Source organism: Saccopteryx leptura, chromosome 6, assembly GCF_036850995.1.
Source record: "Saccopteryx leptura isolate mSacLep1 chromosome 6, mSacLep1_pri_phased_curated, whole genome shotgun sequence".
Taxonomy (NCBI): domain Eukaryota; kingdom Metazoa; phylum Chordata; class Mammalia; order Chiroptera; family Emballonuridae; genus Saccopteryx; species Saccopteryx leptura.
The window spans coordinates 70,598,174-70,625,763 of NC_089508.1; the positions used below are offsets into that span (position 1 = coordinate 70,598,174).

At 39.3% G+C, this 27,590-nt stretch overlaps 1 protein-coding gene across 3 annotated transcripts in view; it reads right to left on the reverse strand.

Moving 5' to 3' along the window:
* GALK2 (galactokinase 2) overlaps positions 1-27,590 on the reverse strand; it is a 159,411-nt gene that overhangs the window by 126,793 nt on the left and 5,028 nt on the right. For 2 of the 3 annotated variants that reach the window (XM_066388331.1, XM_066388329.1), the window contains exons 2-3: positions 17,251-17,339; positions 7,130-7,253 (exon numbers count right to left, since the gene is read on the reverse strand). In XM_066388331.1, the coding sequence (XP_066244428.1) occupies positions 7,130-7,253; positions 17,251-17,339 (213 nt within the window). The remainder of the gene's footprint in view (positions 1-7,129; positions 7,254-17,250; positions 17,340-27,590) is intronic. The other variant, XM_066388330.1, reaches the window with a different exon arrangement.

A 27,590-nucleotide genomic window follows, 5' to 3' on the forward strand; every position in this document is an offset into this window, starting at 1 on the left:
ATGTCATCTGCAAAAAGTGACACTTACTTCTTCCTTTCCAACTTGATGCCTTTTATTCCCTTCTCTTGCCTGGTTTCTCTGGCTAGAACTTCCAGAACTACGTTGAACAAGACTGGTAAGAATGGGCCTGACCAAGTGGTGGTGCAGTGGATAGAGTGTTGATTTGGAATGCTGAGGACCTAGGTTTGAAAGCCCGAGATCCACAGCTCGACAGGGGACCACAGACATGACTTCATGGTCGCTGACTTGAGCACAAAGGTTGCTGGTTTGAGCTCAAGGTCACTGGCTTGAGCAGGGGTCACTGGCTCTGCTGAAGCCCCTCAGTCAAAGTACACATGAGAAGCAATCAATGAACAACTAAAGAGCCGTAACTACGGGTTGATGCTTCTCCTCTCTACCTTCCTATCTCTGTTTCTCTTAAAAAAAAAAAAAGAGTGGTAAGAATGGGCATCCTTGTCTCATTCATAATTTTAAGAAAAAACTTTTAGTTTTTCACCATTTAGTATGATATTGGCTGATAGTTTGTCATATATGTCCTTTATTATTTTGAGATACTTTCATTCTATACTTATTTTATTGTTTTAATTATAAATGGATGTTGTATCTTATCAAATGCTTTTTCTGCATTTATTGATAAGAACACATGATTTTCATCCTTTATTTTGTTAATGTGCTGTATTACATTGATGGATATGCATGTATTGAACCATCTTTGTGCCCCTGGAGTGAACCCCACATGATCATGATGTATTTTTTTAATGTATTGTTGTTCAATGTGCTAGTATTTTATTTAGGATTTTTGCATCTGTATTCATCAGAGATATTGGTCTATATTTCTTTTTTGTGTTGTCCTTGCCAGGTTTTGGTATCAGGGTTATGTTGGCCTCCAAAATGTGTTAGAAAGTATTGCCTCTTCTTCAGTTTTTTGGAAGAGTTTGAGAAACAGGTATCATACCTTCTTTGAATGTTTGGTAGAATTCACTAGTGGAGCCATCTATCTGGTCCTGCTTTTTTTTTTCATGGTTATTTTTCAATTTCTTGTTTATCGGTCTAATTAGGTTTTCCAATTCTTCATGAGTCATTCTAGGAAAGTTATATATTTCTAAGAAGTTATCCATTTCTTCTAGGTTGTTAAATTTAGTGGCATATAATTTTCATAGTATTCTAGTATTATCCTTTGTATATCTGTGATGTCTGTGGCAACTTCTCTTTCATTTTGGATTTTGTTTATATCAGTCTTTCCTCTTTTTTTCTTAGTGAGTCTAGCCAGGGGTTAGTCAATTCTATTAACCTTTTCAAAGACTCAGCTCTTTGTTATATTAATTTTTTATATAGCATTTTTGTTCTTTCACTCAATTCTGCTCTAATCTTTGTTATTTCTTTTCCTCTACTGACTCTGGATTGCTTTTGTTCTTTTTCTAGTTCTTTAAGATGTAATGGCAGGTTGTTTACTAGGGATTTCTCTTGTATCTTGAGATAGGCCTGTAATGATCTAAACTTCCCTCTCACTAATACCTTTGCAGCATGCTAGAAGTTGTGGTATGTTATAATGTCAGTCTCATTTCTCTATATATATATCTTTTGATCTCATCTTTTTTCTTTGACCAGTCATTTTTTAGTAATTTGTTGTTTAATTTCCACATATTTGTAGATTTATTTTCTTTATTTCTGCAGTTGATTTCTAATTTCAAAGCATTGTGGTTAGAAAGTATGCTTGGTATGATATCAATCTTCTTAAATTTGTTGAGGCTAGTTTTTTGACTGAAAATATTGTCTATTTTTTAGAATGTTTCATGTGCACTGCAGAAAAATGTATAATCTAATATTCTAGGATTAAAGGCTCTGTAAATGTCAATTAGTGCATTTGGTCTAATGTGTCATTTAAAGCCGATATTTCTTTATTGATTTGCTGTTTGGATGATCTATCTAAAACTTTAATGGAGTATTAAGGTCCCCAACTATGACTGTGTTTTTGTCAGTTTCTCCCTTTAGTTCTGTTAGTAGTTGCTTTATATATTTTGGTGCTCCCTGATTGGGTGCATATATATTAAAAAGTGATGTAGTGCCTCTTTATCATTAAAAAATGTCCATTTTTGCCTCTTGTTACCTCTGTTATCATGAAATCTATTTTGTCAGCTATAACTATGGCTACATGTGCTTTGCTGTTGATGTTATTTGCTTGGGAAATCATTTTCCACGCTTTCACTTTGAGTCTAATTTTGTCATTGCAACTTAGATGTGTCTCCAGAAGGCAGCATATGGTTGGGTTTTGTTTTTGATCCAGTCTGCTACTCTGTGTCTCTTTATTGATTAATTCAGTCCATTTACATTTAGGATAATTATTGATGTATGAGAATTTCCTATAGCCATTTTATCTTTTGTTTTCTGGTAGCTCTGTGCTTCCATTGGTTATTTTCCTTTGTGTTTCTGTGGTATTCCATACTTCTTTCCTCTGTTCCCTCTTTTCTAAAGCTGTGTGTCTTAGTTTTGGGTTTTTTGTGTGTGGTCACCATTAAGGTTAATTTTGTTGGTGATCTTACTTATAGTTTTGTGAATTTCTGTTCTCTGTTTCAGGTACAGTAACTACCTTTAGTACTTCCTGCAATGGAGGTCTTCTTGTGATAAATTCCCTCAGCCTCTGTATGTCTAGAAAAGTCTTTATTTCTCTTTCATATTTAAAGGATAACTTTGTTGGATATATTATTCTTGACTGGAAATTTATTTCAATAGTTTAAATATTTGGTTCCACTCTATTCTGGCTTGTAGAGTTTCTGCTAAGAAACTTTATGATAACCTAAAGGGCTTTCCTTTATAGGTTAATTTCTTCTTTTCTCTGGCTGCCTTAATAATTCTTTCTTTGTCTTTAATTTTTGACAGTTAATACAATGTGCCTTGGAGAAGGCCTCTTTGGATTGAGGTTACTAGGTATTGCTTGCTTCATGGCTTTGAGAATCTAGCTCTTTGGCTAGGTTTAGGAATTACTCATCAAACATTTGTTTGAATAGGCTCTCTGCTCCCTTCTCCCGCTTTTCTTCTCATGGAATGCCTATTATTCTAATACTGCTTTTTCTGGTGGAGTCAAATAGTTTGTATAGAGTTCTTTCATTTTTTTATACTCAAGACTCTCTCTTCTTCCCATGTTGTCATTTCTAGATTTCTATCTTTACTGTCACTAGTTTCTTTCTCCATCTGGTCCACTCTATTTCTATGCTTGCTAGTTCCTTTTTTTTTTTTTTTTCTTTTGTATTTTTTCCAAAGTAAGAAGTAGAGAGTCAGAGAGACAAACTCCCACATGAGCCTGACCAGAATCCACCCGGCATGCTCACCAGGTGGCAATGCTCAGCTCCTCTTGGATGGCTGCAATTGGAGCCAGTCTAGTGCCTTAGGCAGAGGCCATGGAGCCATCCTCAGCACCCCGGCCAACTTTGCTCCAATGGAGCCTTGGCTGCGGGAAGAGAAGAAAGAAACATGGAAAAAGGAGAGGGGAAAGGGTGTTCAAGCAGACGGGTGCTTCTCTTGTGTGCCCTGGCCAGGAATTGAACCCGGGACCTCCACACACTGGGCCGACACTCTACCGCTGAGCCAACCAGCCAGGGCCTAGTTCCTTCCTGCTCTCTCTTATTGAGCTCTTTATTTCCAGAATTTCTGTTTGGTTCTTTTTCAGAGTTTCAACCTCTTTGAAAGTACTCATTTCATTTGTTAATTTGTTTTCTGAGTACGTTAAATTGCCTGTCTGTATTTTCTTGCATTTCATTGAGTATCATCAGAACTGCAATCTTGAATTCTCTGTCACGAATATCACATACTTCCATGTGTTTAAGTCTGCTTTTCAGAGCTTTTTCATTTTCTTTTTGAGCTGCTTCACTGCTTTGGTTATTCATAGTATTTGATGGGTTAAGTCTCTGTCTAGGTATCTGTGTATGAGTGGCACTTCTGCAGTGGACTACGAAGAAGTCTTTCTATTCTTTTCCAGTAGATGGCACTGAATCACAAGTTTTTTAGCTCTGTGAAATCCTTATGCTGATCCCTCAGTGTCTCTTGCTGCCATCACTGTAGCTGCTATGCATGGGGTGATACTGGCTTGGGGAGTCCCATCACCTTCTTTGTTTTACCCTCCCAGTAATAATAACTTAGGACCTCTACCGGGTCCCCTTTGTAGCCCAACCAGGACCAGTCATGAGTACACCTTATGCTCAGAAGAAATAGTATCATTTCTCTGGTTTGCAAATAACATGTTCTGCAATCCAATACCAAGGATGAAGGAAGGAGAGTTCTGAGAGTCTATTGTGGCTTTGTTTCTCTGTTTGAAATGGTGGCCACCTAGCGACCCTGGCAGCATGGCAGTGCTATATCCTTGCCTAGAGCCTTGCACTCAGCTTCTCACTCCTATGGGAATGCCCACTGAATCTCTCTGCTCCTCCCAGCTGAAGGAAGCACCAGCCACACCTGGATTTCTCCCCTTTCCAGGTTGAGCTCCCCCCACCATGAGTTCCTGGCTACAGAGCTGTCTCCATGGCTCATCTGAACCCTCCTCCCTTTTGCCTCCCCCATTAGTTCTCATTTTCACACCTTCAGATGCTTTAGTGTGTGAATCTCTCAGGTGTGCCTGTATGCAGAGCAGGGAATCCTCTGTTGAGTTACAACTGTTTAAACTGTTAAAATTTTATGGGAAGAGACCAAGGGGTCTCTAATGTTACCAGCAAAAACAAACTTTAAAAAGACAAACAATATTAGAGGATTTACATTACCTGAGTTCAGGACTTCTTATAAAGCTACAGTTTTCAGACAGTGTGATATTGACATAAAGATAGACAGACACATCAATGGAACAGAAAGAGTGCAGAAACAAATTGATACAGATATTACCAATCACTTTTCAACAAAAGTGTCAAGATAATTCAATGGAAAATAATAATGTTTCTAACAAATGGTGGGAAACAATTGGATAACCATAAGCAAACACATAAACCTCAGCCCTTACCTCATGCCACATATAAAAGTTAACTCTAAATGAATCATAGACCTAAATGTAAGAACTAAAACACTGCCTGAAAAAAATTTTAATGACTTTGAGTTTGGCAAAGGTTTCTTTAATACAGTCAAAAACAACAAAATGTGAAAGGAAAATAACCAATAAATAGTACTTCATCAAAATTAAAAACTGTTCTTCAAACTATTCAGTAAAGAAAACAAAAATTCAAGCCACAGACCAGATGAAATATTTTGCAAAACATACCTCTAACAAAGGACTTATATCACAATAAATAATAAACTCTTACAGGTCAATAGTAGAAGGTGAAAACTCTACTTAAAGATGGGGAAAATATTTAGACAGACCTTTAAGCAAAGAAGATATACAAATGATAAAAATATATATTTAAAAAGATGTTCAACATCATTAGAGAAATTAAAAACCACAATGCACTACTACTACACATTTATAAAAGTGGCTACAATCGTAAAAGACATATTAGCAAAGATGTGGATCAAGTGAACTATCACACATGATGGTAGGAATGTAAATGTTTCAACTACTTTGAAAAAATAGTGAGCAAATTCTTTGAAAAGGTAAACCAGACAGTCCACTCCTAGGTATTTATCAAAGAAAAACAAAATACATCTTCATACATAGATTTGTACACAAATATCCTAGCAGCATTATTCATAACAGCCCAAAACAAGAAATAATCTAAATGCCCATCAATGGTGAGAAGATAAACAATTATGGTATCTCCTTGCAATGAATGCTACCCAACATGTGCAGAATTCTGGGAGGCATGCTGCATACTTCCTAGGGTCCTGATGGAATAAAGCCACTATCTTCAGCAGATACTACGTGCCTTGATAATTCACCTCTGCTTCCCTAACTCATTCTCCATGCTCTTTCACTACCACTCCTGGGGTCATTCCCAAACACTCCACTTTCATCCAAGTCTGTCTCAGGCTCTCAGGCTCTGCTTTTGTGAAAAGAAATAAAATAAAACTGAAACCACATATCTATCATGATGGCAACTGTTAAGTTAGTTTGAGTAAATCAGTATGACAAATTATTATATACCCAGTTTTAAATGTTTGCAAACAATGACACAAAATTGTGTTTGAGATAATATAAAGTTTTCTTAAAAGGGTCCAAAATGTACATAAGATAAATTCTCAATTATGCAAAATTAACAGAAAATAAAAGAATCTTATACAATAAGTTCCATATAAAAGTAAAGAATTTCTGTATCTTGCACAACCTGGTATAATGCCTTATCAAAGGCATACATAAAATAATAGCAAACTAAGCATTACTGCAGGCAAACTGTCCAGTGAAGAGTAAGCCTAAAATATAATGTACCAATTATATGACAAAATCTTTATTTTTTGAGATTAGCAAGTCAAATCCATCATAATATATAATTAGCAAGTAGGTTTTATCCAAGGAATGAAAAGACAGTTCAACATTAGAAAATTCATCAATAGAATATATAATATTTTTTAATGATCCTCAATATTGAGTAGGCATTGGATAAAATTTGATACCCATTAATTTTTTTAATCTTAGCAAACTTAGAATTAAAAGTATATTTTTAACTTAATAAAGCATATGTACTAGAAGCTTACATCTATTATGTATCAGACTCTATGTTTGACACTGAGGCTATAGCATTGAAGAGAGAGGCAATAGTACCTGAAGTCACAGAACTTATAATTACTGGGGGATACAGGCAAGTAGGCAGAGAATGGTAATACAGCATGGTAAAATGCTATGATAAGAGAATTAGGGGGTGCCTTAATAACATAAAAAGGCACCATCCCTGACTTTGCTGGAGATATAGTAGTTACCACAATAGATAATAAATACTTTCTGCACAAGGACAGAGTTACAGTATTTTCATCTTCGTATTGCCCACTATCTAAAATAATGTCAGAAACACGTGATAAAGCTTTAGTAAACGTTTCTTAAATGAATGAGAAAATAAACAAAATAACCAAATATTAAACATTAGTTTTAGATTATTTTGCAAGTCAGAAACAAATTTTCAATAAATTAAATAATTTATTATAAATTTGATATCTCCTAAAAATTTGTGTACCAATACAAAGACAAACACACACACACACCGTAGCAACCCTAAATACTCACAGGTACAAGGAATTTGTATTGGCCAGTTGGAGAGTGTGTGTTTTCACAGGTTCCACAGCTATTAACACATCTTGTTCTACAGCCATAGGAAGAACAGCATATCCACAGTAATCTATATGTTCTCCTGGAAAAAAGAGAAAGCTTGTTTATCACTGAAAACATAAGGCACAAGTGAAACACAAGTTGACACACAAGGAAAAACTTGACCACAAGCTAGGTTTGAACAGAAAATAAAAATACTACAGGTAGAAAATGATTCAGTTTTCTTTTTCTCCTAGACATCTGAGCCAGGACCTTCTGCTACCATAAGGATATTAGTTATTAGTTCCTGTTCCTTTTTAGACCTCTTTAAACCTTCACAAGTTTTTTCTCCCACTTCTAATTCATATTGAACATCTTCAAATATTTGTTATGTGACTAGTTATGTAAAGCATCATAAAAAGAAGTACATATATTCTTTCTCTGTTGTTCTTTTGTATTAACTTTTAAAATATACTGCTCACACTTTAAGAATTTCACTCCAAAGGCAAGGGAAGTGAAGGCAAAGATAAATGAATGGGACTACATCAGACTAAGAAGCTTTTGCTCAGCAAGAGAAACTGACAACAAAACAAACAGACAGCCAACTAAATGGGAGATGATATTTTCAAACAACAGCTCAGATAAGGGCCTAATATCCAAAATATACAAAGAACTCATAAAACTCAACAACAAACAAACAAACAATTCAATAAAAAAATGGGAAGAGGACATGAACAGACACTTCTCCCAGAAAAAAATGGCCAAGAGATATATGAAAAGATGCTCATCTTCATTAGCTATGAGAGAAATGCTAATCAAAACTACAATGAGATACCACCTCACATCTGTTAGATTAGCTATTATCAACAAGACAGGTAATAATAAATGTTGGAGAGGCTGTGGAGAAAAAGAAACCCTCATCCACTGTTGATGGGAATGTAAATTAGTTCAACCATTATGGAAGAAAGTATGGTGGTTCCTGAAAGAATTAAAAATAGAGCTACCATATGACCCAGCAATCCCTCTACTGGGTATATACCCTCAAAACTCAAAAACACTGCTATGTAAAGACACATGTAGCCCCATGTTCATTGCAACATTGTTCACAGTGGCCAAGACATGGAAACAACCAAAAAGCCCTTCAATAGATGACTGGATAAAGAAGATGTGGTACATATACACTATGGAATACTACTCAGCCATAAGAAATGATGACATAGGATCATTTATAACAATATGGATGGACCTTGATAATATTATACTGAGTGAAATAAGTAAATCAGAAAAAAACTAAGAACTATATGATTCCATACATAGATGGGACATAAAAAAGAGACTCAGAGACACAGACAAGAGTGTGTTGGTTGGGGAGGGGGGAGGGAGGGGGCACAAAGAAAACCAGATAGAAGGTGACAGAAGACAATTTGACTTTGGGTGATGGGTATGCAACATAATCAAATGTCAAAATAACCTGGAGATGTTTTCTCTGAACATATGTACCCTGATTTATCAATGTCACCCCATTAAAATTAATTTTAAAAAAAGAGTGACAATGTAAGGCAGAGGACATTAAACCTAAAATACTATTTTCAACTATTTTTGACATCTTGAGTTTTTGCTTAGATCTACCAATACATAGTGTTCTATAAAACATAATATTAAAATAATTACAAAATTTTATGAGTACTTATAAAATAAAAGGTACAGATACTTAAAAATATATATATATATACTGCTCACAAAAATTAGGGGATATTTCAAAATGAATATGAAGCAATAAAATATCCCCTAACTTTTATGAGCAGTATATGAATGATAAGAGCCTTTAACCCACTCTCCCCTATATTAACATTATGTGAGGCCCATTCTCTTCCTTACTAAAGAATGAGCTCACTAAAGGTGAGGATTTTACTTTATTTTTCTGATTATACTGGCACTAATAAGTTGTGTTGAATATGTTACATATACCTAGGATAAGGAAAAGAAGCTAGAAAAGGAATATTTAATCTGTGCTCCTTTATATATATTAAGCAAATATAGGAAGCAAACTATTCTTTTCACTGTAATTTCTCTCTGAAACACCAGGGAGAATTATTTTATAACGATACCACAATGTCTTCAAATTACCATTTAAACTCAAGGTTGTTATTCATAGATTTGAATATAAAATAACAATTCAAGAAAGATGGGCTGAGCAAGCTCATTTATATTTCCCCATACCAGGCTTTTATATCTGACTGTTCCTATAGCAGACATTGATCAACTAAGAAATACAAAATGAATGGAAGGCAATTCAACTGCATAATTATATTTTTAAACAACTATTATTCTACATATTATCATAGGTAACAAGCCTTTTGTTTCTATATTGATGTGTCCTTTAAAATAATAAAACAGGCTTCTGGTCAAGATGACAGTGTATCAGGGGTCGGGAACCTATGGCTCGCGAGCCAGATGTGGCTCTTTTAATGGCTGCATCTGGCTCGCAGACAAATCTTTAATAAAAAAATAATAAAGTTAAAAATATAAAACATTATCATGTATTACAATCCATTCAATTCCTACTGCTCATGTTCATGGTTGTGGGTGGCTGAAGCCAATCACAGCTGTCCTCCGGGACAACACCAAATTTTTATTGGATAATATGTAACGTACACGGGTCGTTGTATGGCTCTCACAGAATTACATTTTAAAATATGTGGCATTCATGGCTCTCTCAGCCAAAAAAGTTCCCGACCCCTGTAAACACAGTATGTGCATCCTCCCACAAGCACTTCAAAAATACAACTGAACTACAGAACTATCATTCAGAACTGCCTGGAATCAAGCTAAACAGAAGTCCTACAACTAAAGGTATAAAGAAGATGCCACATTGAGACTGGTAGTCGGGGTGGAGATGTAGAATGGGCTGGTCTCACACTCACATCTTTTAGTAAAAAGTCGGTAGGGATACCTTAGCTGTGGAGGTGCCCCCTGAGAAGCAGGGGGTTCCAGCCCCACAGCAGGTCTCCCAGGCCAGGGTTCCAATTCCAGGAAGAGAAGTCCCCATACCTTCTGGCTGTAAAAATCAGTGGGGATTGCCCTAGCCAGAGTGGCTCAGCTGGTTAGAGCATCAGCCCGATACACCAAGGTTGCAGGGTCAGGGCATATACAAGAATCAACCAATGAATACATAAATAAGTGTAAAACAAATTGATGTTTCTCCCCTCTCTCCCCACTCTCCCCCCTCTCTCTCTTACTCTTTCTCTCTCTCTCTAAAAAAATAAAAGAAAAGAAAACTCAGTAAATAAAAAAACTTTTGAAACCGGCAGGAGTTATGGCTGAGTGAGATGAAGGACTGCTCACGCCCCAGGCAGTTCCCCAGCTTCAACGGTCCACACATGGACTCAGACTCACTCCCTCTGAACTCCAGCTGGAGCAGCAGCTCAAAAGACACCAGGGACATACAGGAAAGAAATAAACCATCTGGCGTTAGAATGAGAGCTGGGGAGGAGGGCAGCTTTCTCCCAGACAGAAGTGCTGGCGGGGGCCACTGTTCCTTTTCTGAGCCCTTCCTACAGAGCTGGCAGGCAGGCACCCTCTCTGAGTCTCTATCAACCTGGCTATCACTGTTCTCCCTACCTGGTGATTGCCTGGGATCCTGCCACACCAACTTGCGGGCCCACCCAAGTGGTTTCCAGTGGCTTTTCCATACAAATAGCCAGTCTTGGCTCATGCTTCAGAATTTCCTAAAATTTCTCAAACAAACAGCTCCTGGCCTTGGTGTGCCCCATACATCTGACTACATGGCCCCAGGCCTGGCACTTGCAGCGGCCACCCTTGGTTTGCTGCTTGGCCTCTCCTGCATTCCTCCAATCCAAGCACAAGTAGCAGCCCTCTACAGATTGCTTTGTAGTTCATGCCACCTGATCTCGGACAGAACACAGGCAGTGGCTGACCTTAGCCTGCATCTCGTGGGAGACCCCAGTACCAGCCCACCAGATAAACTTACCCAACAACCTCCATAAGCAACACACTCAAGGGGCAGACTCAGCAGGCACCACAGCCCTGCTGAAGTAAGTCTTGCTCCACAGAGTGGGCTCTTATACAGCCCTTCTTACAGCTGATTGGCTGGAGGTAAATCCCTCCCACTGATGTGCCAATAGCAACCAAGGCTCAACCACAACAGGAGGATATATACAGCCCACACGGGTGAAGGGGCACAGGTGTAGTGCCCAGTTCGGATGATCAGGGAGGCTGTGCCACTGGACCCTGCAGGACCTACTACATTAGGCCACTTTACCAAAGAATAGGAAATGTAGCAGCTTTACCTAATATATAAATACAAACACAGGGAGGTAGCCAAAATGAGGAGACAAAAAGACATATCCCAAATGAAAAAACAGAATAAAACTCCAGAAAAAGAACTAAACAAAACGAAGACAAACAATCAACTAGATGCAGAGTTCAAAGCACTGGTTAAAGGAATACCCAACGAATTTAGCGAAAGAGCAGATGAACTTCAATAGCATAAAAAAGGACATGGAAACCATTAAATATAACCAGTCAGAAATGAAGGCTACACTAACTAAAATGAAGAGTAATCTACAGGTAATCAATCATAGAGTAGATGAAGCCAAGAATCAAAACAGTAATTTGAAATACAAGGAAGCAAAAAATACCCAATCAGAACAGCAAAAAGAAAAAAATTAAAAAATAATGAAAGAAAACTTTTCTAACCTCGTGAAGGAAATAGACATACAAGTACAGGAAGTGCAAAGAGTGTCAAACAAGTAAACCCAAAGAAGCCCACACCAAGACAAATAATTAAAATGCAAAAGGTTAAAGACAAAGAGAGAACCTTAAAAGCAGGAAGAGAATAACAATTAGTTACCCTACAGGGGAGCTCCCATAAGACTGTCAGCTGATTTCCCAACAGAAACTTTGCAGACCAGAAAGATTGGCAAGAAATACTCCAAATGATGAAAAGCAAGGACCCATAACCAAGTATTCTACCCATCAAAACTATCACTTAGAATCAAAGGACAGATAAAGAGCTTCCCAGCCAGGAAAAGCTAAAGGAGTTCATCACTACCAAACCAGTATTACAAGAAATGGTAAAGGGGAGAGTGGAGAGAGGAGAGGAGGAGGAGGAGGAGGAGGAGGAGGAGGAGGAGGAGGAGGAGGAGAAAGGAAGAAGAAGAAGAAAGGAAGATAGGAGGAGGAGGAGAAAGAGGAGGAAGAAGAGAAAAGATGACCAAAAATATAAACAATAAAATGGCAATAAATACATATCTATCAACAATTCAATCTAAAAAACAAAATAAATAAGTAGAACAGAAAATAATAATAATAAATAAAATAAAAAGTGATAATGAGAAAGGGTTTTTCCTAGATTGTCAATGACAGATGGAGAATTGGTTTTCAAAGTTTTTCTTCCTGGCCCTGGCCAGGGTGCTCAGTAAATAAAGCATCATCTCAGCACACTAAGGTCGTGGGTTCAATCCCTGGTCAGGGCACATAGGAGAAGCAACCACTGAGCGCACAACTACATGGAACAACTAAGTGGAACAATACGTTGATGCTGCTGTCTCTCTCTCTCTTCCTCTTTCTCGTCTCTCCCCAACTGCCTTTGTCTCTGAAATTGATCAGAAAAAAATTTTTAAGTTGTTCTTTTTCCCAACTTCCTTCAAGAAGACATAATACAAAACAATGGTTCACAAGTGGAAAACACATATTTAAATAAGTGGAACTCTAGAGAGGCACCAAATTCTGTTGAGGAGGCTGCAGTACGATGACATGACAGCCTCTGACACTTCTCTCTTTGCCAAAACTGATAGAAACCGCCCAGGTGAGGGGCAGGGAGGGAACAGGAACTGCTGGCAAGTAAGGATAATACATCAATTACATTCTGCATATTTTAACCGAAAATACAACGTTTTTAATAAACACTGAAATTTATTCCATCCCAAACACTAACTAAATTAACTACATTGGAACATAATACTCTCCTTTTCCTAAATTAGAAAATAGTCAATTAATTTATAGAATAAGAATTACTTATCAGGGAGGTAAAGTTTGGAAACCTTACCCACAAAGCCAAGGGAAGCTTGTCTCTGTTCTGAGGGTATTGCTTTTTTGCAGTCCTATTGCAATAGCAAGGGGCTGCTGCTGTTCTCCCACTGCTGTTTCCAGGCCCTTTTTCTGTCTTCCTGCTCTTCACAAGCTCAGCCACATTCTGTCCTCCTCATCACTCTTACCTGCGACTTCCTCAGATCTCAGTTCTTCGCTGAAAACCTGGTGCCTCATTCCAGTCCCTCTCCATCCCAATCCTGCAATACCTTGGACAATATCCAGGCAAACAACAGTCCAAGGCCCCAGCTTCCTAATCCGTGACCTCCAGAGAACATGACCTCTTTGAACAAAGAACTTCTTATCACCTAGAATTTTTCTGCATTTGAGATTTTTGTTTCAAATATCATATTCTTTATTAAAACTTCCCATCCTGCTATTTCTATTACTCAGTTTATCCCACTTATCTGTTTTCCAGACTCTGTTCTTTGCTCTTTCTATCCTATAAGCTCCTCACTAAATTTCTGTCTTTTTCTACTCAGAACAGATTCCAGGGCTCATTATTCCACCTGCTTCTCCTGCCAATATCATCAACTTCCTGATGCCAGTGTCATTCTCTGTAACCTCCATCCAAAACAAAATCTCAGTGTCCTTCTCTGTAACCTCCATCCAAAACAAAATCTCAAACACAGGTAACTCAGAATAGCTGAGAAGGAAATAAATGAAACCTTGCAGACTGGTATTGCTACAATTCTTTGACCTCCAGCTCTAACCAGACCCCAGCGTTACCCAGCAAACCGTTTGTTTTTTCCAGTCATCTCCCTCTCCCATCCTTCTTCACAAGGCTATTTCAAATTTTCTGCCTTCTCCTTATACTTCCAACCCCAACTCTCCCCCATTAGAACTCACTCAACTTTACATTTACCTATATCAACCTGCATCCTTTTCTTCCTTGCCTTTTATTAAAAGCCAAAGTGGCCCTCTTCCTATGTGCTAGACACCAGCACTCTTTTTTTTTTAAGTGAGAGGAAGGGAGATAGTGAGACAGACTCCCGCATGCGCCCCAACCAGGATCCTTCCGGCAACCCCTGTCTGGGGTTGATGCTTAAATCAACTGAGCTATTTTTAGCACCTGAGGCTGATGCACTTGGACGAACCAAGCTATCCTCAGTGCCTGGGACCTACACTCAAACCAATCAAGCCACTGGCTGCGGGAGGAGAAGAGAGAAAGAAGAGGGAGGGGAAGAGAAGCTGACGGTCACTTCTCCTGTGTGCCCTGATCAGGAATCAAACCCGGTGTCATCATTTCTTATGGCTGAGTAGTACAAAATGGTGGGATCTTGATAACATTATACGGGGTGAAATAAGTAAATCAGAAAAACCCAAGAACTACATGATTCCATACATTGGTAGGACATAAAAGACGAGACTAAGAGACATGGACAAGAGTGTGGTAGTTACCGGGGTGGGGGGAGGGGGGGCGTGGGAGGGAAGGAGGGAGAGAGGAAGGGGGAGGGAGAGGGGCACAAAGAAAACTAGATAGAGGATGACGGAGGACAATCTGACTTTGGGTGATGGGTATGCAACATAATTGAATGACAAGATAACCTGGACATTTTGCCAACTTCTATTATGAATCTACCTTTGCCACCCAGCTTAGTGTATCCCAAGGTTCTCTTTACCACACCACAGTGCAGAGCTTCAGGGAAAAGCAACCTGGCCTCATCTCTCCAGGCAGAGGAGAACAGAAGCTCCATCTCCACACATGCTACAGATGGCTTTTCCAGTCTACCTGAATCATTACCAGCTAGAAGCAGCAGTCACTGGGACTTGGACGTGAGCTGCAAAGTATAGAATTGTGACAACAATTCCAGGGCCATGCGGACTTTTCCTGGATGTGGACTTTGCCTGGACTCCTGCTCCTTGTGACAGCTCCTAACAGACTGAACTGGGGTTGGGTTGCATTTTCAGGGATTTGGCATGGTGATGGTGCCAACTTGGACTTGGTGAACATGTTAAGGACACTACTCTTTTATGGATTCTTGCTGTATTGGCCAAGAGTTAGCTTAAAGGCTTTAATCACTGTAAAAAAAAAAAAAATAGAAGACTGGATAGAGAAGATGTGGCACATATACACCATGGTATACTATTCAGCCATAAGAAATGATGACATCGTATCATTTACAACAAAATGGTGGGATCTTGATAACATTATACGGAGTGAAATAAGTAAATCAGAAAAAAACAAGAACTGCATGATTCCATACGTTGGTGGGACATAAAAACAAGACTAAGAGACATGGACAAGAGTGTGGTGCTTACAGGGGGCGGGGGGAGGGAAGGAGGGGGAGGGGAAAAGGGAGAGGGAGGGGCACAAAGAAAACTAGATAGAGGTGATGGAGGACAATCTGACTTTGGGTGATGGGTATGCAACATAATTGAATGACAAGATAACCTGGACATGTTTTCTTTGAATATACGTACCCTGATTTATTGATGTCACCCCATTAAAATTAATAAAAATTTATGTATTAAAATAAAAAAAAGATAACCTGGACATGTTTTCTTTGAACATATGTACCCTGATTTATTGAGGTCACCCCATTAAAATTAATAAAAATTTATTTATAATTTTAAAAAAAAGGAATCAAACCCGGGACATCCATATACCAGGCAGATGTTCCATCCACTGGGCCACAGGCCAGGACACCAACCCTCTTTTCTTCTAGAGAATTCTACTCCATCAGTTCCTCCATTCACAGATGTCTTCAGTCTCTCTCTCTCCACTGGATTTACCCTATTTCCTCTCCTGCTTCATTTCACCATACTCAAGTATCACATCTTTTTTAAATCCTCCATTATTTGCTTCAAAATAAAATAAGATCTCCTGAGTTGCTAATAATTGAAGCTATTGGGTACACAGGAGTTTACCACATTATTCCAACTTTTTGTATGTTTATATTTTCCATTATAAAAAGTTGTCTTTTTGATCCTCCTTCAAGTCTTGGATTTTTCTCAGTTCTCCATCCCATTTTCACTTGATAAAAATGAATCATTCTCACATGAAGACTGGGGCTGTTCCAGTTTTATACATTATGGCATCCCTGTGATAACATATGTCAGGTGTTCAATAAATATTGGTGGAATGGATATGATCACACCACATACCACAGTATTTAAATGTGATTTTAACTGGATAAATGAGCTGTACAAGTTTCTTGTTGTGGGTGGAAAAAGGCTTCTATGGAGAGTCATCTCACAGGGTGATCTGATCATATATCCCTAACTGGGCAGGTTATAGTTGGTAGTCATGTCCCAGGCATATCACTTCTTTAGTAAAAGGCTTATCTTTCCCTTAAGCAAGCCCTGCCCATTGTTTCTGTGCGTCTCTGAAATGCCCCGTTTCAGTATCCATCTTCTGAAGCCTGAGTAGCACTATCCTCTTATCCAATCTCTGAATTGCTTTCTCCCACCTTCATGTAATTTTTCTTATTTTCCTACCTTAATCTCAAATGCATAAAAGGAACTGCAAAACTTCTTCTCCAGAGCATTTGTGATCTTGCTGCCCTGCACATGTTCTCAGTTTGTCTCAAATAAACTCTTAGGAAAATTAAAAGCAAACAAAGAAACAAACAAAAAACCTGAATCTTCAGGTCCCTGCACTATTAGAAGCAAAGAATTACAAGGTTTCCCAGTATCCTTCTAATCCAGTGAGTAAATGTAAAATCATCAAAATTACTCAACACAGTCTAAAATTTTAGCCTGTAGTACAGAAAAATATTTTCCTCACTCATGAAATAATATCAATAACTAGTTTCAACAAATTTATACATTTTTTTAAATGAATGGGCAGAATTAACATTAATAACAGACTGGGAAAGATGAAAGTACATTGAGGTGCCTTATGCAAAAGCTTATATTGCTCTAGTAGATATATGTGAAATATTCTATTTTTCAGTTCTGAGAAAATTAAGAAAACAATGTATTAACAAAAGTTTGGACCTTATGAAAGGAGAGAAAAAAATAGAGAAGAAAAAATTTTGAAGTACCTATTATGTTGACCCTTCCTGGTGCTCTAACATAAAACTTGGGGATGGATCCAAACTTAGACTTAAATATTTCCTTTAGCTTCAGCAATCTGAAAACAAGAATAAAATATGTCAGAATGTCTATAGAATAGAAAAATCCATAAGATACATATGCCCAAACATATTTCATATACCTTTTAATTACCTCTAAAAAATAAAAAAGCAATGTCTTTTACTGCCATACTTCCTCAAACACCCCAAGAATAAAAAATATTGTAACCCCATTGAACAAAAAAGGACCAGAAAGAGAGAGAGAGAAAACTCGCGGAAACAGACACCAGTGTAGTGAATGCAGAGTGGGGAGGGAGGAGGGAAGTGGAGGAGAGTACAGGAGGGTAAATGGCAATAAACAGAGACATAACCCGGGGAGTGAACGTAAAATACTGTACAGAAATGTGTTGGGCACCTGAAACCTGTACCATTTTGTTAACCAGTGTCAACCCAATAAAATTCAATTCAAAAATATATATATTATAACCCCCTAAGTGACACAAGAGTATATAGCTAAGCACACAAAAGACTTTAAAAGTTGAATAATTCTTAGTAAATTTTTCTATAGGTTTAGACGTTTTTTTCATAGACACAAACCTGGTACATCTTGTGCCAGAAAGTAAGGAAATGCTGAGATAATGACTATAACATGTCAGGACCCTGAGCCCACAAAGGGTTTCCCAGTGCCCAACTCTGAGATAATCTGATCATCCACATAGTAATAAAGGCAACATATTATAACCCTCAGAATAAAATAGAAATTGATGTGTCCATACTAATATGAATAAATAGGAAAAAGAAAAAACACTTCCTTACACTAGAACAGCGGTTCTCAACCTGTGGGTCGCGACCCTGGCGGGATCGCTTAAAGCCATCAGAAAATACATAATGCATATCAGGTATTTACATTCCAAATCATAACTGTAGCAAAATTACAGTTATGAAGTAGCCACCAAAATTATTTTTTGGTTTGGGGTCACCACAACATGAGGAACTGTATTGCAGGGTCACGGCACTAGAAAGGTTGAGAACCACTGCACTATAATGTATAAAGTATGAAAAATTAAAAAACTAGAAAATCATCATTTGGTGACCACCACAGTAATAACTTATTCAGGCAAAAATCATCAATGCTAAACCAGTAAATGAAAGTTTCATTTGAAACAAACTATTAACATATTCTTAAAGTATTTCACCAAAAAATATTTACTAATTACAGAATAGAAAATAGTAACTTTTCAGTGGAAGAAACAAGCAAATGTCTCCTTAGCCAAGTGATCCAAGTTAGCAGCATTGGCAAATAGACATCATATGTCTTCTAATATGAGGTACTGAAAAAAAAAAAAGATAAAATGAATCTAATCATGAAAATATATTAAGCCCTGGCCGGTTGGCTCAGCGGTAGAGCGTCGGCCTAGCGTGGGGAGGACCCGGGTTCGATTCCCGGCCAGGGCACACAGGAGAGGCACCCATTTGCTTCTCCACCCCTCCGCCGCGCTTTCCTCTCTGTCTCTCTCTTCCCCTCCCGCAGCCAAGGCTCCATTGGAGCAAAGATGGCCCGGGCGCTGGGCATGGCTCTGTGGCCTCTGCCTCAGGCGCTAGAGTGGCTCTGGTCGCAACATGGCGACGCCCAGGATGGGCAGAGCATCGCCCCCTGGTGGGCAGAGCGTGGCCCCTGGTGGGCGTGCCGGGTGGATCCCGGTCAGGCTCATGTGGGAGTCTGTCTGACTGTCTCTCCCTGTTTCCAGCTTCAGAAAAATGAAAGAGAAAAAAAAAAAAAAAAAAAGAAAATATATTAGATAAACTCTGTTAAAGGAGAAATTTTTTATTTTATTTATTTATTTTGGGGGGGGTATTTTTTCTGAAGCTGGAAACGGGGAGGCAGTCAGACAGACTCCCACATGAGCCCGACCGGGATCCATCCTGCATGCCCACCAGGGGGCGATGCTCTGCCCATCTGGGGCGTTGCTCTGTCACAACCAGAGCCATTCTATTGTAGCACCTGAGGCAGAGGCCACAGAGCCATCCTCAGTGCCCGGGCAAACTTTGCTCCAGTGGAGCCTTGGCTGCGGAAGGGGAAGAGAGAGACAGAGAGGAAGGAGAGGGGGAGGGGTGGCGAAGCAGATGGGTGCCTCTCCTGTGTGCCCTGGCCGGGTATCGAACCTGGGACTCCTGCACGCCAGGCTGATGCTCTACCACTGAGCCAACCGGCCAGGGTTAAAGGAGAAATTTTTAAAAGTATAATCATGACTCTTACATAGGTATAAAATAAATATGTGTTAAAGATATTTATCTCAGCCTGACCAGGCGGTGGTGCAGTGGGTAGAGCGTTGGACTGGGATGCAGAAGGACCCAGGTTCGAGACCCTGAGATCGCCAGCTTGAGCGCAGGCTCATCTGGTTTGAGCAAGGCTCACCAGCTTGAGCACAAGGTTGCTGGCTCGAGCAAGGAAGGGGTCACCCGGTCTGCTGTAGCCCCCCAGTCAAGGCACATATGAAAATGCAATCAATGAACAACTTAGGTGTCACAACATAAAATTGATGTTTCTCATCTCTCTCCCTTCCTGTCTGTCTGTCCCTATCTGTCCCTCTCTCTGAACCTCTCTGTCTCTGTCACAAAAAAAGATATTTACCTCATTAAGTAATGATAAAACCAGTAAAATATTATAATTGTTTAGAAAGAGAATCCAAAGTACTACTCATATACAACCAAATAAAAAATGTTGAAATGAATTCACGAGTAAACACAAAAACTTACAAAACTGGTTAATAACAAAATCAACTGCATTCCACCAGAGATAATTTGCATTTCTATGACAATAATCATTTGCATTGCTAGCAGTTTTCTATGACTTTCAGCACTATAAAAAACATTATATTTTTTTGGTGGGGGGTAATAGAAGATTTATTTAAACAATAATACATATAGTCATCATTGCCACACTTAATATGAGACATTAAATGTTCAATCTGATTTTCCTTCCTGGATAAGTGTTTCTTTTCTATCCCTGTCAGTTTTAAAAACGTAATACCAGAAGAAGAGGGGCCCAATTCCAACCACAGTGAGGTCTTGGGAGTGGGTCTAAAATTGGGAAAGACATTTGCTGATCTTGCATAGGTCCAACGAGCCAATGCAGGATCATCAATGAGCACTAGGTGGCTGGGGTCATTGTACTGAAGCAGGTACTCCCTTTTAAGCCGAGATCTTATGTCCAACCACTAGGCTTGCTCCTTACGGGTTACTATAATGAAAGGCTCAGAGCCACATAGAAATCAGGTAACCTGAAAGAGAGCTATGTCAAGTAGCTCCTGGTTCTCCTTGAAAACACCCAGTAATCTTTTGGTCCATTTCAAAGATTATTACAATTTTTTCCTGCAACCCCAACTACAGGATATTCTATAAAGGTTATTCTATAAAATTACTGGTCCTAAAATACAAAGAAACACTGAGGAACTGCCTGCCTCCCAAAATAAAAGGTTTTTTTAAAAACTAAATGCAACCTGTGTCCTCGACTAAATCCTAACCAAGAAAAAAAGAAATTATTTTGTTGATTGTTGCTACAAAGGACATGAGTGGGATGATTGGTAGCACTTGGGCTCTGTCTATTAGACAATGTTTTTAGCAATGCTGATTTCCTGATTCTGATCATTGTATTCTGGTTATGGTAGAAAATGTTCTTGTTTCTGGGAAACACACTCCAGTATTTAAGGTTAAAAAGGCATCATGCCTTCATCTTTATCTCAAACTGTTTAGAAACATATAAAAAGAAAGAGAACAATACACTATATAGAATAATCTTAAGGTGTGGGGAATCTGAGAGAAGAGTACACGGTAATTTTTTTTTTACTATATTTGACTTTCCTGTAAGTCTTAAATTATTTCAAAATTACAAGTTTTTTAAAAAGCATTTACTGATGCTTTAGTAAATCCTCTATTCAAAAAGGAGATTAATAATAGTCATTGGTCTCTTCTGTCAGAAGAGAAAGATAGGTAAGCTAACAAGTACAATACAGCATGACAATCAAGTGATAAGCCAGACAAACACAGTCCTTTGGGAGGAGAAAAAGGCTATTTAGCTCCACTGTGGAAGAATGTGGATGAAGATAAAGCCAGAAAAGGGAGAAGAAGTTAGAGAAGGCTTCCCAAAGAGGCAACTGTTAAAATGAATCATAAAGGATGATGTCCAACAAGTGGGATATCGTAAAGCATTCTAGGCAAATGGAATTAAAGGCCCAGAATGCTGCATTGAGAAAATTATAATTAGAGCTTTAAATACATCAAAAGAGAAAAGTAGGAGAGGAGGCTGGTGGTAATCAAGCTGCGGATCTTAAAGGGCCTTTTATGTCAAGTTGAGGAACCTAGTTCTTTAACACAGAGGCAATGGTTGTGAACAAACATGTAAGGATAAAGTGATATAAACTGCACACCCAACAAATCTCACTGGGAAGTGTATGAAAAATAGGAAGGAAAGGCAGAAACCAAGAAATGCAATAGGGGGGTCATTGTATTAAGAAAATCTAATCCATAGGAATCAGTAACCAACTAGGTGTGGGAAAGAGGGAGTTGTTTTCTGGCTTACGTAACTCCACTAACATCAATAGGGGCTGTCATTTCTGCCTGTGAAAATGGCATGCAGACCAAATTTAAGTACTGCTGAACTTGAATCCTTTCTCATTTGCTTTTATAAGTACTGCAAACACGAATAAGATTAAACGCTAACAGCAGTGTTAGAGTAAGTCTCCTAAAACATGGTTTAATAAAATGATTTGGAATTATTAAACTTTGCATTATTTTCCCAGACCATCTCAGGAAGGAAGCCTGTTCAAGCCTTACTAGCACTAAGAGGCTTACCATGTAACAACATTCCTGCCTTTGAAGAATAGAAAGAACTGATGTGTACAATGTTTTTCGAAACTTCAGACCCAATCTTCAAATAATGAAGCACTATGGCTATAATTGGGGGAGGAGCTGTATTTTTTTTTTTTTTTTTAATTTTCTGAAGCTGGAAACGGGGAGAGACAGTCAGACAGACTCCCGCATGCGCCCGACCGGGATCCACCCGGCACGCCCACCAGGGGCAACGCTCTGCCCACCAGGGGGCAATGCTCTGCCCCTCCGGGGCGTCGCTCTGCCACGACCAGAGCCACTCTAGCGCCTGGGGCAGAGGCCAAGGAGCCATCCCCAGCGCCCGGGCCATCCTTGCTCCAATGGAGCCTTGGCTGCAGGAGGGGAAGAGAGAGACAGAGAGGAAGGAGCGGGGGGGGGGGGGGGGGGGGGGGGGGGGGGGTGGAGAAGCAAATGGGCGCTTCTCCTATGTGCCCTGGCCGGGAATCAAACCTGGGTCCCCCGCACGCCAGGCCGATGCTCTACCGCTGAGCCAACCGGCCAGGACAGGAGCTGTATTTTTACCAAGCTGGGCAAGTCACCAGCAAGACTCCATCTCTTAAAATGTAGTCACTTAAAGTGTGCTTCCAAAAAGAATACATTGAGCATTTTTTATGTGAAAATAGGAGCTCCTACAAAGATCACATTTTTAAAGGGAAAAAAAGGTCAAATTATCATTACACAAATTGCTGAATCTGGTGGTCTGAATGCTCTTTTGACTTAAGGTCCTTTTTAACATCAGCTTTAGTAACATGAGATGCAAAATTATGACTGCAATGAATAAAAGGGGTTTTAATACAAGGATTGAGGACCTTTAGGTAACCAAATGGCTAACCACAAAAAAAAATTAAAATTTTAGGAGAAAAAAGCATGTGTCTTTAGTCTGCCTGTATGACCTTAGCCAAGTCCCCTATACTGTCTGTGTTTGTTTCTCTTCAACATCAGGATACCCAGTCACTGCATTATAGAAAGGATGAATTGTTAATACTAATTTCAGAATACTTCGTTGTGAATACAGATTTTTATGGTGAAGGAAATCAGAACATGCCAATCCAAAACATATCATCTGGCATGAAGATTCTTTTGAGCTGAAGGCAATTAAAAAATAGCAAACAAGGCCCTGGCTGGCTGGCTCAGTGGTAGAGCGTCGGCTTGGCGTGCGGAAGTCCCAGGTTCGATTCCCAGCCAGGGCACACAGGAGAGGCACCCATCTGCTTCTCCACTCCTCCCCCTCTCCTTCCTCTCTGTCTCTCTCTTCCCCTCCTGCAGCCAAGGCTCCATTGGAGCAAAAGATGGCCCGGGCGCTGGGGATGGCTCCTTGGCCTCTGCCCCAGGCGCTAGAGTGGCTCTGGTCGCAACAGAGCAACGCCCTGGATGGGCAGAGCATCGCCCCCTGGTGGGCGTGCCGGGTGGATCCCGGTCGGGCGCAAGCGTGAGTCTGTCTGACTGCCTCCCCGTTTCCAGCTTCAGAAAAATTAAAAAAAAAAAAAGCAAACACAGGAGGAGCTCTCTAACCTCCCTCTATCTACTGAAATGCAGGGCATAAATTTCTTTTACCTTTTTTTTTTTAGCAAGATAGAGGAAGGGAGAGAAAGAAAAGCATCAACTCATTGTTCCACTTAGTTGTGCCACTGAATGCTTCTCCGATGTGGCCTGACCCAGCCTCCAGCAGACTACCTCGGAGGCTGAGCCACCTCCAAGCCAGTGCCCTTGCCTGGCACCACTGGGTTCACAGATCTCAGCGTTTCACCATGGTGCTCTAGCCACTGCACCACTGACCTGGACACTGAACTTCCCTCTTTAGAAGTTGTCTCATTCCCCCTACTGTAACTACAGATGAAGACTCTTATCACTGGAGACTTCACTGATTTAATTTATATAAACAAACCTTACAAAAATAACCCTTATCATCCTCCATTAGTTTCCCCCTCATAATCACCTTCCCACAATTTACCATCCCTAAGAACCCAAACCTTCGTCTAGTCACTTCTCACAGTTTATCATCCTTTGTTAAAAGAGTATATAATCTCCCAGTTCTAACCACTTCTTGGGGTCTTCGCTTCTTTTCTGTGAAGCTCCCATGTGCATATAAAACAAACCTTTTCACCTGTTAACCTATATTTTGTCAGTTTAATTCACAGACACCAGCTCCTAAACCTAAGAGAGTAAAAAAAGTTTTTCATTTAAAATCATAATTTGAATATGAGTTGTTCTATCCCTCAATTTCCTCAACTACAAATTGAGAATAATAATCAAACTTACTGTAAAGGTTTGTTATAAGAATTTTATAAGCATTCAATTAATTATTAGTTATTATTATAACAGTTATATGACAATTTAACATATGTAAAATGTAAATTTAACATATGTAAAATGTCATTTCAAAGTATGGGCATTTACCATTGGGGGAGGAGAATTTTAATCCTTACTTTGATCTTTCTACCACAATAAATTCCTCTGGATCAGGAATTCAAATGTAAAAGTGAAACAGTAATTATATTAGAAATATTGGAAAATAAAAGTATGATGGTGAAAATAAAAATAGTGGATGTGCTGAATAGTTAGGTTAAAGAGTTGAAGAACAAATTAATGAGCAAGATAAAGATGAAGGAAAGTAGAAGTTAAAGCCAAAATAATAATTATATAGAAAATAACAAAAATGAAGGATTAGGGATTTGTATATCAAAATTTATGAGCCCTGGCTGGTTGGCTCATTGGTAGAGCATCGGCCTGGCGTGCAGAGGTCCCGGGTTCGATTCCTGGCCAGGGCACACAGGAGAGGCGCCCATCTGCTTCTCCACCCCTCCCCCTCTCCTTCCTCTCTGTCTCTCTCTTCCCCTCCCACAGCCAAGGCTCCATTGGAGCAAAGATTGCCCGGGCGCTGGGGATGGCTCCTTGGCCTCTGCCCCAGGCACTAGAGTGGCTCTGGTCGCGACAGAGCGAGGCCCCGGAGGGGCAGAGCATCGCCCCCTGGTGGGGGTGCTGGGTGGATCCCGGTCGGGCGCATGCGGGAGTCTGTCTGACTGTCTCTCCCCGTTTCCAGCTTCAGAAAAATACAAAAAAAAAAAAAATTTATGAGAGCTTGACTTGTGGTGGCGCAGTGGATAAAGCATTGACCTGGAACACTGAGGTCACAGGTTTGAAACCCAGGACTAGCTTGGTCAAGGTACATATGGGAGTTGATGCTTCCTTCTCCTTCTCTCCTCTCTCTCTCTCTCTCTCCTAAAATGAATAAAATCTTTAAAAAGAATTTATGCGATGAAACAATAATGGTACTCAGAGAAAACTTTCTAACCTTCAACGAATGTAAGAAAATAAGAAATTAAAATAAAGTACACATATGAGAATAGCAAAAAAGCAATAAAGAAATTAGAAGAAATAAATTAAAAGATAAAAGTATTCAATAAACAAGGGGAAAAAACAGAAGACCTAGGTTAAAAACATTATAGTATTTTTATAAGAAAAATAATATAGAAAAAAACTTATCTGAATATCATCATATAAAATCAATATTAAAAATAAGAGACAACTATAAATTCAAAAGAGATTTTTAAAAGGTTTAATCTATACAGAGGGTGATTTTTCTAGGAAAATATGAATTTCTAAAAATTGACAAAAGAAAGATAGAACAAAAAAAGAAACAGAAAATGTGGTCAGAAATAATCCCCTTAATAAGGCCCAGAAAATGTTGTGAGTTAGTTCTGTCAGGATTGTAAAGAAAGATGATCCTTTGTTCTTATAAATGATTCTAACAGTAGAAGCCATAGAAAGCATTCACATCTATTTTAGGAGGCCAGTATTGCCAAGATGCTAAAACTTAAGAGAGGCCCCAAAAGCAAACTATAGGCTCTTCTCACCTGTGGAAATAGATTTTTTAAAACTCTAAGTAAGCCTAACCAGGCAGTGGTGCAGTGGATAGAGCGTTGGACTGGGATGCGGAAGGTACCAGGTTCGAGACCCCGAGGTCGCCAGCTTGAGCGCGGGCTCATCTGGTTTGAGCAAAGCTCACCAGCTTGAGCCCAAGGTTGCTGACTTGAGCAAGGGGTTACTCAGTCTGCTGAAGCCTCATGGTCAAGGCACATATGAGAAAGCAATCAATGAACAATTAAAGTGCCGCAACAAAGAATTGATGCTTCTCATCTCTCTCCTTCCTGTCAGTCTGTCCCTATCTGTCCCTCTTTCTGAATCCCTTTCAGTTTCTGCCAAAAAAAAAAAAGAATTAAAACTCTAAATAAAATATTGGTAAATTTAATCCAATATATATTATTTCATAATATATATGACCAAAGAGTTTATTCCAAGAGTATGAAGATAGTACCAGCAAATGTGTTAAGTGCACTATTCCAACAAAATAAATGGGGGAAACTCTTTAACTCCATGATCCTCTTAAAACATGCCAAAAGAAATTATAAAATTCAATAGTGATTCCTTGATTTTCTAAGTAAAATTTTAAATTAAAAAAAGTTTTTGACATGCTAGAAAAGAAGGGAATGTTCCTACTTAAATAAAGGCTATTTACCAAAAACAGCAAACATCATATTTGATGACAAAATATTAGAAATGCCCCCATTAGAAGCATAATCAAGACAAGGATGCTATCTGCCTGACCAGTGGTGGTACAATGGATAGAATATCAGCCCAGACACTGAGATGCCAGATTCAAAACCCCAAGGTCGCCAGCCTGTGCATGGGATTGCCTACTTGAGCATGGGATTATCAACATGATCCAAAGGTTGCTAGCTTAAGCTCAAAGGTCGCTGGCTTAAGCAAAGGCTCACTGGCTTGGCCTGAGCCCCTTGGTTAAGACACGTATGAGAAGCAATCAATAAACAACTAAAATGAATCAACTACAGGTTGATGCTTCTAACCTCTCTTCTCCCTCTCTCTCTCTCCCTTCCTGTTTTCTCTTTAAAAAGAGAGAGAGAGAGAGAAAGCCTGACCAGTGGTGGTACAGTGGATCAAACTGTGCATCAACCTGGGATGCTTGAGGACTCAGGTTTGAAATCCCAAGGTCACTGGCTTGAGCGCAGGCTCATCCAGCTTGAGTGTGGGTTCATCAGGCTTGAGTGCAGCCTCATCGGCTTGAGCATGGGGTCCTCAACTTAAGTGTGGAATCACAGACATAACCCCAATGTCACTGGCTTGAGCCCAAGGTCACTGGCTTGAGCAAGGGGTCACTGGCTTGGCTGGAGCCCCTGGTCAAGGAACGTATGAGAAGCAGTCAATGAACAACTAAAAAGTGTCACAACTACAAGTTGATACTTCTCATCTGTCTCCCTTCCTGTCTGTCTATCTCTGTCTCTGTCTCTCTCACACACACAAAAAAAAGACAAGAAAAAAAGACAAGGGTGCTATCATTCAATACTGTATTAAATTGCATAAGATCACAAAAGTTAAGATGCTAGAGTGGGGAAAATATTATATAA